This window comes from Heliangelus exortis, chromosome 1 (assembly GCF_036169615.1).
Source record: "Heliangelus exortis chromosome 1, bHelExo1.hap1, whole genome shotgun sequence".
In the NCBI taxonomy this organism is placed as follows: domain Eukaryota; kingdom Metazoa; phylum Chordata; class Aves; order Apodiformes; family Trochilidae; genus Heliangelus; species Heliangelus exortis.
The window spans coordinates 21,778,440-21,794,021 of record NC_092422.1 but is presented as its reverse complement, the minus strand read 5'-3'; the positions used below and the strand labels follow the sequence as shown (position 1 = coordinate 21,794,021).

At 37.2% G+C, this 15,582-nt stretch overlaps 1 protein-coding gene across 1 annotated transcript in view; it reads right to left on the bottom strand.

The window, feature by feature from the left end:
• Positions 1–301: 301 nt before the first annotated feature.
• The window catches only part of B3GLCT (beta 3-glucosyltransferase), a 49,730-nt gene continuing 34,449 nt past the window's right edge, over positions 302–15,582 (bottom strand). The window contains exons 11-15 of the mRNA XM_071737158.1: positions 11,329–11,442; positions 9,005–9,104; positions 7,916–8,035; positions 5,449–5,593; positions 302–1,879 (exon numbers count right to left, since the gene is read on the bottom strand). Coding sequence (XP_071593259.1) covers positions 1,712–1,879; positions 5,449–5,593; positions 7,916–8,035; positions 9,005–9,104; positions 11,329–11,442 — 647 coding nt within the window. The 3' untranslated portion in view covers positions 302–1,711. The remainder of the gene's footprint in view (positions 1,880–5,448; positions 5,594–7,915; positions 8,036–9,004; positions 9,105–11,328; positions 11,443–15,582) is intronic.

Below are 15,582 nucleotides of genomic sequence, written 5' to 3'. Positions count from 1 at the left end.
TTAGAGCTGGGCTCCATCTTCTTCCTCTTTTCAAGCCAGTAGAAATGGTAAGGCTCTGCTCACAGGTGTAGTCTTAAAGGGGCTTTGCAGGATGCACAAAGCCAGAGCTTCTGCCAAGCACAAAAGAAAATCATAGAAGCAAGAAGTGTCCCTGCTTGGAACTTCAGTTTTCAAGCAGCACATCCCTGAGAGCAGGGTTTGGACAATGGAGGTAACTGCACTGGCTCAAGTCTGTGTCTCCACAAAGTTACTTCCCTCATCTCCTGGAGTCAGTTTGCAAAGAGGAAGAAGGCACAAAAGGTTAAAGAAAGAAGAATGCTTTTATTCAGCTTTCAGCTCTCACAGTTTCTAAACAGCAAACATAATTAACAATCCACCAACTGCACCAGGGAACTAGTCCTGGTATCAGTAAAATGTCTACTGTTTAAGGCACTGATAGTGGGAAGAAAAAAAGATGTAACATGGGTTGCTCCTATTTAATCAGAATTTGAATCTATTATGAATATGTGCTTGCTATTCAAGTGCTTAAAATTCCACAAGCTATATTCACAAACAAATATTTATACAACCTCAGTAATTACTGAAACAGCAATCAGTGGCTCCCCTACCTTGACTCAAGAGGAAATATTGCATTACCTTGTAGTGGAATCAATTTTTAACCTACTAAAGGAAAACAAAATAAAAATTACTGCAGCAGTATGGCTTTAAGACCCTGTATTTGGTTACAATCTAGCAAGCCAAGTCAAATAACAGCATACAATTGCCATATAGTGTCATCGTAAAAGGAGCCATTTTACAGTATAAAAATTAGTTTAAAACACACTAAAGCCAGTTTTTGTACAAACATTTTTACAAATCTGAATTACTCAAAGAAAAAAACATCAAGATCTTTTAAAATATGAATCCGTCTTTACATGTTGTATGCATAAAATCACTTATCTTGATGATATAAATTAGGAATACTACAGAATATTAAAGCTAGCATCCATATACTATTGAAATGCACACATCAGAAATACTGAAGTGTTAGTTCTGCAGAACACCTTAAGAGTCACATTTATACTTGCCAAATAGATACACGGTGACTTAGGTTTCTAAAGGAGCCACAGTGACCTCCCGTGGCCACTAAAGAAATCCCTGTCCTTAACCTCTCCCATTTTGAGCACGACATTTCTCAAAAATGCTAAAAAAGGTAAAAGATACAACAGTGGTTTATCCTTGGTCCATTTATCCCAGGAAACTACAATACTTCTGTCTGAAATGAGTGGAAATGCACATAGCCTCCACACCATTTTGCTCTCTGATTTATCAAGAACCTTTAGAGAATGTTTTTCTGTAGGTCAATGAGAGATGATATTCAATAGGTGTTTGAAACATGCTCAATATTAGGTTCTCAAATAAATCACTTGAGTTTTAGAGAGGACAAAGGAAGGATGATTGAAGATGTCCGACTCAAAGTCCAAACCAGAACACAGACCAAGTTACACAAGACATTTAAAATGTGTGTCAGATTCAATGGTACACAAAGCCCAAAAACTTTTTAGAAAGAAACCAGGTGTAACAAAGAATCCAGAAGTCAATTAAGTGTCACCTTCCATTGCTCTGAAGGAACAAAAGATTGTCTTATATGTCATGAAAAGATGAACACAAAAATCACAGTAGCGACCGTCTCTCATCTGGAGTACATTAATCAACACTTCTATTCTTGTCTTTATAAATCTTCTCTGTTATATCCAACTTTCTTTCCTTTCAATGACCCTTCTGTGTTTGGTGCAAGCCACGTGAAATATACCTTCACTGGATCAATATTCCAATGCTTGTGAAATGACACTGGAATTTGGTGAGACAGGTAATCTTTTGGGTAGTCCATCGGCCGTGCCTAAGACAGAAGAATTAATCAAAATCAATAGTACTCAGTGATGAAGTAACTCCAGAACAAAATAACTTCAGAACAAGAAACCTTCAGTGTTCAATGCCCTCTGTATCATAACAAAGCAAGGTGGCATCAACAAAATATACAAGGTGGTAACAAGAGGCTTTACCATTGTTCTGTCTAATCAGTTGATAAGCATTAGTAGTCACCATGCTACCAAGTACACTGACATTGAACACACCCCATTCCTGAGGATGAAATGGCCACCATCTGTGAAAGCAACTGATGAACAGAGTATTGGACCAGATGAACTTCAAGGTCCCTTCCAACTCCTAACTTCCTGTGACTCTGTTTTGCATTTTCTTAAATACACCATTTCGATAAATCATTTTTTTGATAAATGAGAAGATTTCTGGGGGGACCTTATAACTGCCTTCCAGTACCTGAATGGAACCTACAGGAAGGCTGGAAAGGGACTATTTTTAAGAGTGTCCAGAGACAGGACAATGGGAAATGGATTTAAACTGAAGGAGAATAGGTTTAGGTTGGAAATTAGGAAGAAATTCTTTAGCATGAGGGTGGTGAGACTCTGGAATGGACTGCCCAGGGAAGTCCCCTGAAGTGTTCAAAGCCAGCCTGGATGAGGCCTCGAGCAACCTTGTCTAGATAAGAGGCACCCAAGCCCATGGCAGGGAGCTTGGAGTAGATGATAATGAAGGTCCCTTCCAACCTAAGCCAGTCTATGACTTAAGTAATATTGTCTTGCTCCTCCTCTTAATGAGAATTACCAGCACTGACAGTGTGATTGTAGGATTCCTTAATAAGGCTATAAGCAGCCAAAATATATGAAGTTTTATGATGGGGAAAAGTTACCAAGCACAGTGCCAGAAAGCCACATTGCCATTCTTTATCAGGTTACATCAAAAGAGACAGAATTATGATGCAGCCACATGATGCAGCTGCCTTCTTAATGCACCTAGCATCTTCATTTCCTCTGACAGCTTAATGGCATGTAAGTGCATCATTATATAAAAAAGCCCGACCTGTACTGTTCTCTGGTAAAATAACCAGCTTTTTGCCATTTTAAATAGGGTTTATGTAAAAAGAAATAAATTAAAGGGTCACATTTGGGGTTTTTTTTCTAGATGTAAAACACAAGAAGAAAATGGAGTGATTTGGATATTGAATCACTGAGACTTGATGCCTAAGCTAGTAACTGGTTTAATACTGAAGACGTCATCTACTTATGGCAGTAGTAATCAATTCTACATGCTGCAGTCTTCATGCAATTCAGCATGCACTCCAGGCATGAAACTAAGCAACAGAATTTGACATTAAGAAGCCTGAACATATATTTTTTAAAAAATTTGATATTTAAAAACAGAGTGCTTAGACTCAAAAATTCCATTGGATAAATCAAGAGGGAATATATCTCACTAAAGGCTTTTGAGAAAACGTTGATGAATATTTTGGTTCCAAAAACCTGAAGAATTTACTATAATTTACTTTAATTAGAGGCTATTTTTAGATAACTGAGATCAAAGTGCTTTGCTGTTTGAAAATCTATCAGCTTTTTATTGAGCTGTAGAAAAAATGTTTCTGTTTTGATAGTCCTGAAAGAATGAGATCTGCTCTAATAACTGCCATATTTATTGCATTGCTCTCTGAGAACTGTTCTGCTTTATAGCAGGCTGACCTTAAGATAGAAATTCCAGAATTTATTCTTCCTACTATTTTGTGGAATCAATGATTATAACCTTTGGGTTTGGTGGGTTTTTTTAGCTAGGTGTTTTACAAAAGCAAAATATATTGCCACAGTCCAGACTTTATATTTTTAAGACCACAATCCTGACTGCTACTCAATATGGGAAGATTCCCATTCTCTAAAAAGCCTGATCATGTCAGAAGCCTCTGGAATGTGCCAGGTGTCCACCTCAGAATGCAGCAAACAGAAAGGAATCAAGAAAGAGTAAGCACTGCTACCTTGTAGACACTCCAAAGATGAGGATATCTTTGTTTCTTTCTCACAATATATACTCAGTGCAATTTTTTACTCACATACTTCAAGGAACACTGTATATCATAATATTTCAATCAAATCTTTAAAAAATAATTTTCTGGTTGACAGAAAATCCAACTTTGGTTTTCTTAAAACTATTTGTTGCATAATGTTGGAATCTGTAGAATAAGCACATTCAGTTTTTATTCAACACTCTTTCCCTCAGGATTAATTTCTGTTCAAGGTAAGTTCAAGAATTTGGTATAAGTGATAGTACAGATGAATAACAATTCAAGTGTAATTTTCTGTGTGAAAAATCAAACTGCTAGGATTTCACTTGATTCAGTAGCAAGTGCACATCATTAAGGATTACCAGGGAGGGCTCTGTCTTCTTGTTGAAGGGCTATTCCTACAAATCTGTAACATGTGTTCTGTTCTTCTTGACTCTCCTTTAATTAGGTGGGGTTTATTTTTAAAAAATACAGCAAGCACAAATTATTCAATAATTGTGTTGATTTTTAGACATGCCTTACTTGTTTTCTTTTCTATACTGAAAGGAATAAACGATGATAATAAAACCAGGAAAATAAACACATGGCATTTTCTTATACTGACAAGGAATTAAAATATTGAATAGTGTATTCTCAATCCTCACATTCCTTTAAACAGTACATGTAACCCAGGAGAAAAATCTTAATATAGGAAAAACAGATAATATCAAACTTTCTCTCCACCCAAGACCTGCTTCTAATTACAGGGTAATTTACTGATTTTGAAATAGCTTATTATCTTCATCTCAGTTCCTATCAGCTACACAGGTCTTCCCACTTTTTAAAATAGATTAACACCTGAAAAACATCAAACACTTCACTAATTTAAATGCTGATTGTGGTGCACTGCTTGAGAAAAACCTTAAGTGCTTCTTTTCTTTAATACCAGAGGAAGAAGGTAAAGTGTTTATTTGGTTTACAAGGCAGCAAATCTCTCTGGGACTCAATGCACTGTGTTTTCATCCCTGACACTATGGTTAGATTGTTTAACATTCTGGAAGACAGAAACAAGATTCAAATCTACTCCAACCCACTTCTCCCTTGTGCTAGCATAGGGCAATTTATCATATTTACCCCATTCTTCAGAATCCATCACAAAACCAACAGTTCTGGGAATAATTTTACATCTTACTAATGAAATGTTTCAGAATAGTAAGCACTGCATCAATTGAAAACTTGGATAAACAGAGAAGACAAATTACTGAAAAATTTCACAGTTGGCTCACTATCACCACAAGTAATCAAAGCACGTGGCTCCTAATTTTTTTTTTCAATGTTCCCACCTCTGATTGCATTTTTTATAAATGTACTCACAAGGTAACAGAACTATAAACTATTGAAACACTGTAGTAATTCAAAGTTTAATAATATTCTTATTTGCTTGGCCAAACTTGTCTGGAGAGAAATAAGTCAGAATTATTGTTACTACATATTAACGGAGTTAGCAATATTTATGACGTCTGCTTTATGGGTATACTTAAAAAAATGAAATGTATTTTAAATATAAGTAAAAATAACTCTCTGACCTGATGGAAAAGTGGACTATGTGTTATAGGGATTCCTAAGCCACTGAAACACATCCCAAGGACCATATCATCAGGTGCATCCATGCTGTAACACCGGCACTTACTAGTAAGAAGTTTCTGAACAGCTACTCTGCTGAAAACCATCCTGGATAAAAAAAAGCAAACAAAATCTGTAAGACAATATTTACTAGAGAAGACAAATGACTGCAATTCATAAATACTGCTAAATGACATAAAACTGGGCAATTCATAAATACTGCTAAATGACATAAAACTGGAAGACAAAATGTAGCTCTCCGGTGCAATATATCTGAAATTTCAAAACTTGAGTAGTCAGTACTGACAAGTAGTGCAGGAGGCATTTTCTGAAATATAATTATAAAATGAAAATTAATTATGCTGTAACAACTGTTGTTACTCCAGCCATTACTTAGCTAGCCATCATTTTTACTGAAGCTGGTAATTCCTACAGAATTTGGCCAGGACTTTAAAGAGATATCATCCTCTATCTCATACACATGTATTATCCAGTTATTATCATGCAGCAATTAAATAAAAAGAATTATAAACCTGATCTGTCATTCCTTGAACCCTCAGTTATACAGAGTTCATTCCATTAGTGAAAAATGATCCTTGAAGCCATTGCAAGGCTTTTCTGTTCATTCTGACTTTCTTGCTCATCTAAATTTCAACCAGAGCTTGGAGCTGTTACAGTTATCAGTAAAACAAGCCTTCAGTAGACCAGAAACACAATGATGGCTTAAATTCAACAGCTGAGGGAATTGTATAGCTGTACAGCTTGTGTAGCATTGTATAGCTGCCTTTTCTTAAGTTACATCATCCACCCAGTCTGGTTAGAATACAGGGTTCTCCAGCTACTCAAGTTATACTAAAAAGATTCACATTCTGGAATTGCTTCATGGCTTCATGAGTTCAGTTGCTATATGACAATCCTGGATGCTGGCACATGGCAAAACTTCTACAAAAAATGAATGCTAAGGCAAAGACTGACTTGAGAATATTGTCAGAATAAAGTTGTAGCACTACAGTTGCAACTTTGAGGACTGTATGTCACAAAAAGCAAAGAAAAAAAAACAAAAGAGCACAATAGAAAACCTTGGATCAAAGAGAGAGTAATAAGCTAAAGCCTTAAGTAATAAAAAAAAAAGATGGGACTTGTGATCAGCATGTGTTGCTACACAGAAGGTGTGATGGAAATTGCAGACATTTGGGGAATATACTTGCTAATCTGGACTGTGTCCCTTCAGTTATAAAGAATTCTTCACTTAAAATCAACATTCTCAAAATCAGGGTATGAATCAAGATCAATGATCTGTACTTCCATCTGCTCAAATGGCAGAAAATAAGCCCCAGACTTGCACATCCAGATGACAGAATAGAAACTAATAGATAAATGCTTAAAACTTACAGAAGTATGGGACTGGTAACCAACAAACTGGTAACAACCAGCACCAGTAGATTTACCTCTTAACTCTGGCATAAACCCTGCTTAAGTAAAACCTTATGCAACTGTGCAAAATAAAGAGAAGGCCAGTCAATTGCTTTTTACTTACTCACACATGGGTAAGTATTTAGTAATTTATTACAGCCACAACTTCTCACAAAGACACTAACATTCTGATGTCCCCACTATTTCCTTTAGACACCCAAGATGAACAGATGAATCTTAAGATTATTCTTATTGCAATATGAGCCAACCTGAAAGTCCATGTGCATGTTAATTTAAGCCAAATTTTGCACATCATCAAAGGGACCTGTTTCTCATGCATGAGATAACCCACAATGATTTGTTTCCATGAGAAATTATTTTCCCAGACATCAACATCAAACTCTTTCTTCAGCCACTTCTCCATAAATCATCACATGGAGTACAAAACCAGAATCACTACCACTTTTCTCCATGCTTGGACAAAGAGAACAGGAATGAATATTCTCACTGAGACAGTTTGTAGGTGTGCTGCTTTTGGTTCTGCTGCAAACTCCACAGCAGTTCAGATCAGAAGTGTATATTTTTAAGCAACTGTTATGATTGTTTCTACTTACTACACTATGAATCACTTTTTAAGGTGGTGTCTGGGGCTGCAGAGTGAATTCTAGCAGATGAAACAAGGCTACATGATGTGTATCAGAACATGTGGTGCAGACAAACTGATGATAGTCGCTCAGTTTCCAGGACCAGTCAAGCTGCAGGACCAGTCAAGCTGAAACAACCCCTCCTGAAACATGCATGGTTCTCAGCACCAACTGTTCCTCTCTGCAAACCTGTTCCCAATGGGCAGCACAGCTCCTTATTAGTTAGGACATCTGGGCCTTTGAGCATCATTACATTTTAACTGAACTAGGAAGCATCACTGTTTCTGTTGCAACTGATTTGTGTTGTAATTCAAAACGTTTGCATTCAAAGCAGAGACTGATGTAGATGTCAGTAGGAGTTTAAATAAATTACCCTCCACCACCAGTGATGTAACTGTATCCTCCTGTTCCCAAGCCGTAGCCATAACGCTCTCCTAGAAACACTGGTTCCTGTGGGTCATAGCAGCTGAGCAGTTTTCGGAGCCTGGAGATACTACAATATGAAAATCCATTAAAAAAACCACAAAAAACCAAATCATGTAGACATTTATTTTTAAACAGACATTGTTAGTCTAAACCACATTCTACTGAGTCTCACAAAAAAAAAACAGGAGAAATTCAGAAATCCTACAAAAACCAGAAATACAAACTTTTAAACAGATATTTATGATGGGTTATTCACTATGAGATATGATTGCTGAATTTTGTCAAATGATGAATCAATTAGCTTAAAAATATTTTTCTGAAGAAGGATGCAAAGTTTCTCAACAAACTCAAGTGTCACCTCAGAGAAACAATTAAATTACAAATTATCTTTTCTTCCCAGGAACTGAAAACAAAAAGGTAGATTTAGTTTTATGAACATTGCTTTATCTACAGTTACAGCATATTTCAACTTCTTCTGTTGCATCATTTAATATAAACTATTATCTTGAGCCCCTTACCCTCATGTTCATGACCATGTGATCCTCTGGTTGATCACCTTGATCATTATACCTTGTTTATACCAGTGTTTATTGTCATGTGAATGGCATCCAGTTTTCTAACGAAGGCAAGTCCCTGGACACCATTCTGGGTGGCTTTGACAGCTGACCCTGGCTTACAGAACCTTTCTTCTAGTGCATTTATGTGAGGTATATATCTAAAGAAAGTTTATCAGCAAATGAGTAAAACCAGTCAGCTCAGACATGCCTACACTGAAGGGTGACAACGTGTAACAGTCTGTAAGGATATTTCTCTGATTACATAACACTAATATGCACAGGTTTTATCAAATTACAAGATTACCTTGTTTTTAATATCAGCCAAGGAGTGCTGAAGAAAAGTGACCATTCTTTTTCGTTGAAGGAATGTAAATCTACATTAATAAAATTGCTGTATCTCTCAGACACAGAAGACAAATACTGCTGTAACTCCTATTGACATGAACATCGTCAACTCCTGACATAATTGCAGTGTATACCTTATCAGTGTGTCATCATCCACTATGACTAACCAAGGAGTTCTGGCAGAGCTATTATTCAAAAACCTTTCCAAAATGGCAAAAGTTTTCCCACAGTGACCTAAAGGAAGAAAAATAACAGAACGTGCAAATTTAAATAAAATGAGATTTTCATAATAAACAATTATTCATTAAATAACTATTCTATAGCAGTACACAAAACATTCTGGAAATGACTGGTAAAATATTTGAGATGCAGATTCCTCCACTGCATGGGCATTTGGTGTTTGTAAAAGTTACCCCAATATGATTATTGCTTTCTATGCAGGAACTGACTTTTGAAGGATGTTCAAGTATAGAAATTCTTTGAATTAATGAAACCTGAAATATAGGATATACTCCAGCTATCCTCTAAAATGTCTTGGACAATGCCTGACAAACTGCTACTCTTCATTTCTGAAACTGTAAAAATGAGGTGACTATGACAGAAACATGTTCTGCAAACTACAAGATATCTTCACAGTATTTCATGATCCATCTGGCAGGTCTGTTGCTTGCCTGTAAATATTTAACTCCACATTAAGCTATGGTACTTCAAAACCTGCAGCTCAAGTCCTGATGGCTTCCTCTAAGGAAAAGGTCTTAACACTTATCACAAGACTATACCTAGGTTAAGAATTGAAATTCCTATTACCAGGAGCTGAGAAGTAAAATGCCCTTGTTCAGGACAAGGAAAACAGGAACTTTCAGACTTGTACTGAATCTTTTAGATCCTAGAAAAATCTTACTGCAAACAGGCTTTATTCATCTAGATTACATTTGACTGTCTAAAGCAACTAGTGCTATTGTTACCAAAATTACTATAAAAGTATTAAAAAATAAGGATGGGATACTATATTTGAAGCTACTTTCAGTAAAAATATTCTTTTGAGAAAATACAGTGACTGTCAGCTTAAGAAATGAAGTTAAGTCCTGGCATTGCCCATTTTGTGAAACCATTAAGTTTTGTGAACTTAATGCAGACTGATATATAAATATTTACAAAATTAACACCAAGCTTTCTTTATCATATTCCATCACAAAAGATGTAAAAAAAAAAAAAAAAAGTAGTATTAGAGTAAACTCAGCACAATGTGTTTAGTTAGCTCAGAGGTCTCATTGCCCTCCCCAGCAATGCTCAAAGGCCAAGTGTGCAAGGACCCTTCCCCCTGGTGTGACCCCTGGGCTTGGCTTCTACAGATGATCCACAGGTGTCCAGTTGCATCTCTGCAATGGAAATCCCTTCCCCTTCTCTCTCTGCCTCTAACAGACCTTGTGAATTTAAAAAAAGGGCAGCTGGAAATAAGCCAGAGATCAGAACAACTGACCTAGGGGGGCAGATAAGGCCACAGCTTGGACACCTAAATCAGAAGGTAGCAGAGCCTGCAGCAAAGACTACAAGCCTAGAGAAGAACAGATTGAATGAAAGAAAAAGCCCTAAAAATAATAAACTAATGGAAGACATCATATCCGTACCCCTTTTTTAATCCAACAATCCAATGACAAAATAAATTACTTTAAACCCACATAGCAAGACAAGAGGGCACGGTCTTAACTTGCGCCGGGGGAGGTTTAGGTTGGACATTAGAAGGAATTTCTTTACTGAGAGGGTGATCAAGCATTGGAATGGGCTGCCCTGGGAAGTGGTGGATTCTCCATCCCTGGAGATATTTAAAAAGAGACTGGATGTGGCACTCAGTGCCATGGTCTGGTAACTGCAGCGGGAGTGGATCAAGGGTTGGACTTGATGATCTCTGAGGTCCCTTCCAACCCAGCCAATTCTATGATTCTATGATTATTTGTCATAGAAAGTCCTTCCAATCTTAGCATTTAGATTTTATGCCTTAATCAAGACATACTAGGCACAAGTATATAATATTTCAGTACCATATGGCAAGTAGTTTAAGCCCAGTAAGGAGCTGGCACTGTCTGAGGTCTTTTGACATGAATCCGTGACTTCTGCTTCAGTGATGATCTTCCTCAAGAATGTCAATAACTCAAGAGTTATTACTCTCACTCAGGTTCTTAAAAATTTTTAGTCTCTCATAGTATATCAGCATACCATGCTCAGATAGTCCCAATATTTAGCTTTGTACTAAAAAGATTGCTCTACCTACATAGGTGAGCTGTACTGCCCATTTCCTGGGTGGGAAAAGCATTCTTCTAGTTTAGGCTGCACAAATGTGCCATGGAAATACAGATTTTCTTAATTATAAGCTATGAAATGTAGAAATGTACACATCACCCATAAAACTTACTTTAGACTGTTGTTTGCACAAAACTGACAACACCACTCAGTAGCTCACCTCTGTCAGTATTAGGTATGCCTAAATCTATAGTAGGAATGGAGATGTCTGCATAATCACTGTAGTATTCAATAAGGGCAGCTTCTTTTTCCCAAGTCTGCTTTACAACTGGTACTGCAAAACAATCATTGACATTGAAATGTAAATAACCTGATTAAAATAAGCACTTGATGAAAATATTTATGGCATCTTGTTAGCTGACATATTTCATCACACACTAATGAAAACGTTTCAAATGGAGCATTGTCCTTTTAAATATTCATTCTTTTTTCTTTCCTACAATATTTACAGAGAAGCCATTTTACATTTTTATCAAGGACAGTCAGGGCAGTTTAATTTATATAGTCATAAATTTTTTTTTATAAGATATGGCTATAGTTTCATTCATAGAATATTGAAAACTGCAACGTTTACATTTCTGCTAATCCAAGTACAGGATTCATTACTTTTACACTTGCAGTGGTAGACTTCATAGCATACATCTGCATGAACACTATCAGAGATCAATCATTCTTCATGCATTGAAACTGTCACATTTTAAAAACAGCACACCCAACTGTACAGCATGTAAAATATTCTGAATCAGAAACAGACCAAATATACCTTTGAAATACTACACTGGTGTATATAAATCATATCTGACACCAACATCATGTTCATGCTCAAAAGCACCTGTCTCTGGAGACATACTAACAGAGGCACATTTTAAAATATCATACAGCCAATTTTTATCCCATAGAGATTCTTTTCAAAGGACAACTGCTTCCTGCTTCTTATTAAATTTGCCATGTGTCATAAACATTTAAAATAGATCATATAAATTCTAATAATGATACTACAAAAGGTTTTAATTATATCCAGAAGTGAATAAATCATGGATAACACAAACAAAGCCAAACACCTGCAGGGTGTTTGGAAGATAATGAAAAATTAAATGGTCAGGACTTGGATGAGCAGCTACTCTGAAACACTGTGCTTTCAGCTGTCACTGTTTGTCCACTTCATGTTCTTTGACATCACCTAGTATGTCTCTGGAAGAACTATTTATACAACTTCCCATTTTTGCTATACAACTCTGATACTTGAGAACAACTCACTTTAGCCCCTTGCTGGACTCATCCACCACCTAATTTGATGTTTGCTGCCAATCCACTTGCTCACTTTCCTCTATTCTGATCACAGAGACCTGTACGATTTATTTTTCTTGATTGACCAATACTCAGTTTGATCAGACTAAAATGAAATTGAAAAGTGACTGTTAGGATAAAGATAACTCACTACACTAATGGAAAGGTTTTAATGCTTGAAAAAAATATAATTCCACTTCTGTAGGACAATATTGCTTACAATACTGCTTTTTAAAGAAGTTTTGGACACTTCAAACTGCTCTCAAAATTTTGCATTTAAAAATACAGAAGGAGTTATGTATAAAAAAGACACTCATAGAACATAACAGTGGAGTTTTGAAATGCAAAGCTAGGAATTTTATGATACACTAACTCTACCTCTTATGATCTATCCCATGTTAAGCTGGCCAATTAAAAAACAAAGTAGATAGGAAATAATTTTCTTACTTTGTGGAAATGTTCTATTTTAAAAGTGTTACCTGGAAAAAGAGAACCAGAAAGCTTCCAGAAAGGCCCCAATACCGAAAGGTCACAGATCTACAAAACGCTTCCACCCTTCACCTGGCAGAAGAGCAGCACCCATAAAGGCTATTTCACCTTTCTACATCCAAAGACCTCGACCTCTGTAGGGTGCTTTAACATACAAAACTATTTGCTATTACAGACTGGACCTCTCAAGTTACTTCAGTGGGGTATAAATGAACAAAATTCACCAAAGCAAGGACACAAGTCTCACTTCAGTTAAGTGGTCTAACAAGGAGCCTCTCACTCTTTTCCTTGCTTGTTTTGATGCAAGTGTCACTATCCAGACTGTCCATTGTGAACTGAATCTCACCATACTTCATAATTTCTAACAACTCCTATGTTCTTAAGAAAAACCAGCTATTTAAAATTCCTTGGTAGTTCTTGATGGAAATATTTATCAGTATATATTGTGATCACACTGAAGTTTTAATAGTGCACTACAGAGATACTCATCGAGAGAGAGCTCTTTGCTCATAATATTTCATTTATGCTACTTCTAGAACTTTCATGTTTGCAGTCCCAAAAGTTTCTTATACAACCATTCACAATTTTTAAGGAGAGTGGTACCTGACATAAAATCTGAAGTAAAATTTAGCTACTTTTGCGCATAAAATTCCAAGCCTTAGTGTTGCACTAATGTAGTTTTTGGCGTACAATAAAAAATGACTTACCAGGTAAAAGGAGCTCTCTGAAGCTGGCATCCATTAATCTTTCAAAATCTTGAGTAAGATTATCCTTTATTGCATTATACTGGAAGCTGTGAGGAAAGTTCAAGAATTTTCCTCAGTCTTCAACAGGTGTTTCTTGAGGAATGTTTATATTAGCTTTTTGAAGCCTTATGTTATTTTCTGACTTTCTGGGTTTGTTGGTTTTTTTGGTTTGGTTTGGTTTATTTTGATATAAGAAAATAAACATGGATCCAGAAAGGAGAACTCTTCAGTGAACTCCAGTTACAAGACAGTCAATTTTGTTTTGTCAAAAGCTACTTTCAAGAGAGTCTAATCATTACGTGATTAAAATACTAAAAATGGGCCTTTATCAAGTACAGTAACATTGAAAAAAAACAACATAAATCTTACTTTGAAGATAAAAACCCAGCAACTGGAAGACTGTCTAAATGCACAGTTTACAGAATCTACAGATTTTATGTATAAGCAAAGGGGGACTCAGTTAAAAAGAGATTTTATCTTCACCCTGTCCTCTGACAATAGGAACGGCAAAACTGCCAAAATTTGGTACAACTACTACCCACTACTTAAGCTTCCATTTTTTTCCCAATAATAATCACTTTATATTAAGTTTATGAACAAACTAGCTTAATTAGAGATGTATAATGAACGGTGTTCCTCAAGGATCAGTACTCAGATGGGTGCTGTTTAACATTTTTGATGGTGATACGGACACTGGAATCGAGTGCACCCTCAGCAGGTTTGCTGACAACATCAAACCATGTGGTGAAGTCAACACACTGGAGGGAAGAGAAGCCATCCAGAGGGACCTTGACAGGGTCAAGAAGTGGGCTCATGCAAACTGCATGAAGTTCAACAGGGGCAAGTGCAAAGTTCTGCATGTGGGTTGAGGCAATCTCATGCACAAATACAGGCTGGGAGGAGAAAGGACTGAAGGCAGCCCTGAGGAGAAAGACTTGGGGGTGATGGTGGATGATAAGCTTAACATGAGCTGTCAATGTGAGCCTGCAGCCCAGAAAGCCAACTGGGTCCTGGGCTGCATCCAAAGAAGGACAGACAGCCAGTCATGGGAGGTGATTCTCCACCTCTGCTCTGCTCTTGTGAGACCCCACCTGGAATACTGTGCCCAGTTCTGGACTCCTCAGCATAAGGAGGACACAGAGCTCCTGGAAAGTGTCCAGAGGAGAGCCACAAAAATGCTCAGAGGGCTGGAGCACCTCCCCTATGAAGACAGGGTGAGGAAGTTGGGGTTGTTCAGCATGGAGAAGAGGAGACTCCGAGATGACCTTATAGCAACCTTCCAATATCTGAAGAGGACCTACAAGAAAGCTGGAGTAGGGCTTTTTACATGAATGTGTAGTGAGAGGACAAGGGGAAATTGGTTCAAACTTGAGGAGGGGAGATTTAGGTTAGAAGAAATTCTTTCCTGTGAAAGTGCTGAGACACTGGGACAGTGGCTGCCCCCTGCCTGGAAGTGTTCAGGGCCAGGTTGGATGGGGCCTTGAGCAACCTGGTCTGGGCGAAGGTGTCCCTGCCCATGCAGGGGGGTTGGAACTAAAGGAGCTTTAAGGTCCCTTCCTACTCAAACCATTCTATGACTCCATGATTTAATGGTGACAGTACTGCCTACTGCCTACCTGGAGTATTCACGGGCACTCAAAATTCAAGTAAATTCCTGGAAATAAGTCCATTCCTGAATTTCTTCAAAACACCTGTGCATGTCCAGTTGCACAAGGTGACACTAGAATGAAACACCGTGACAGCATAAGCTGCCCAATCTTTTGCTGGAGGAGAGGGCAAGAAAAAAGGATGGAGGAGGGGAGAAAGCTTTCAGCTTTTTTGCATTTCTTTATCAGCCACCATACAGCTGCATGATTGCCACTGCTAGTAGTAGGAATAAAATGGAACCAATT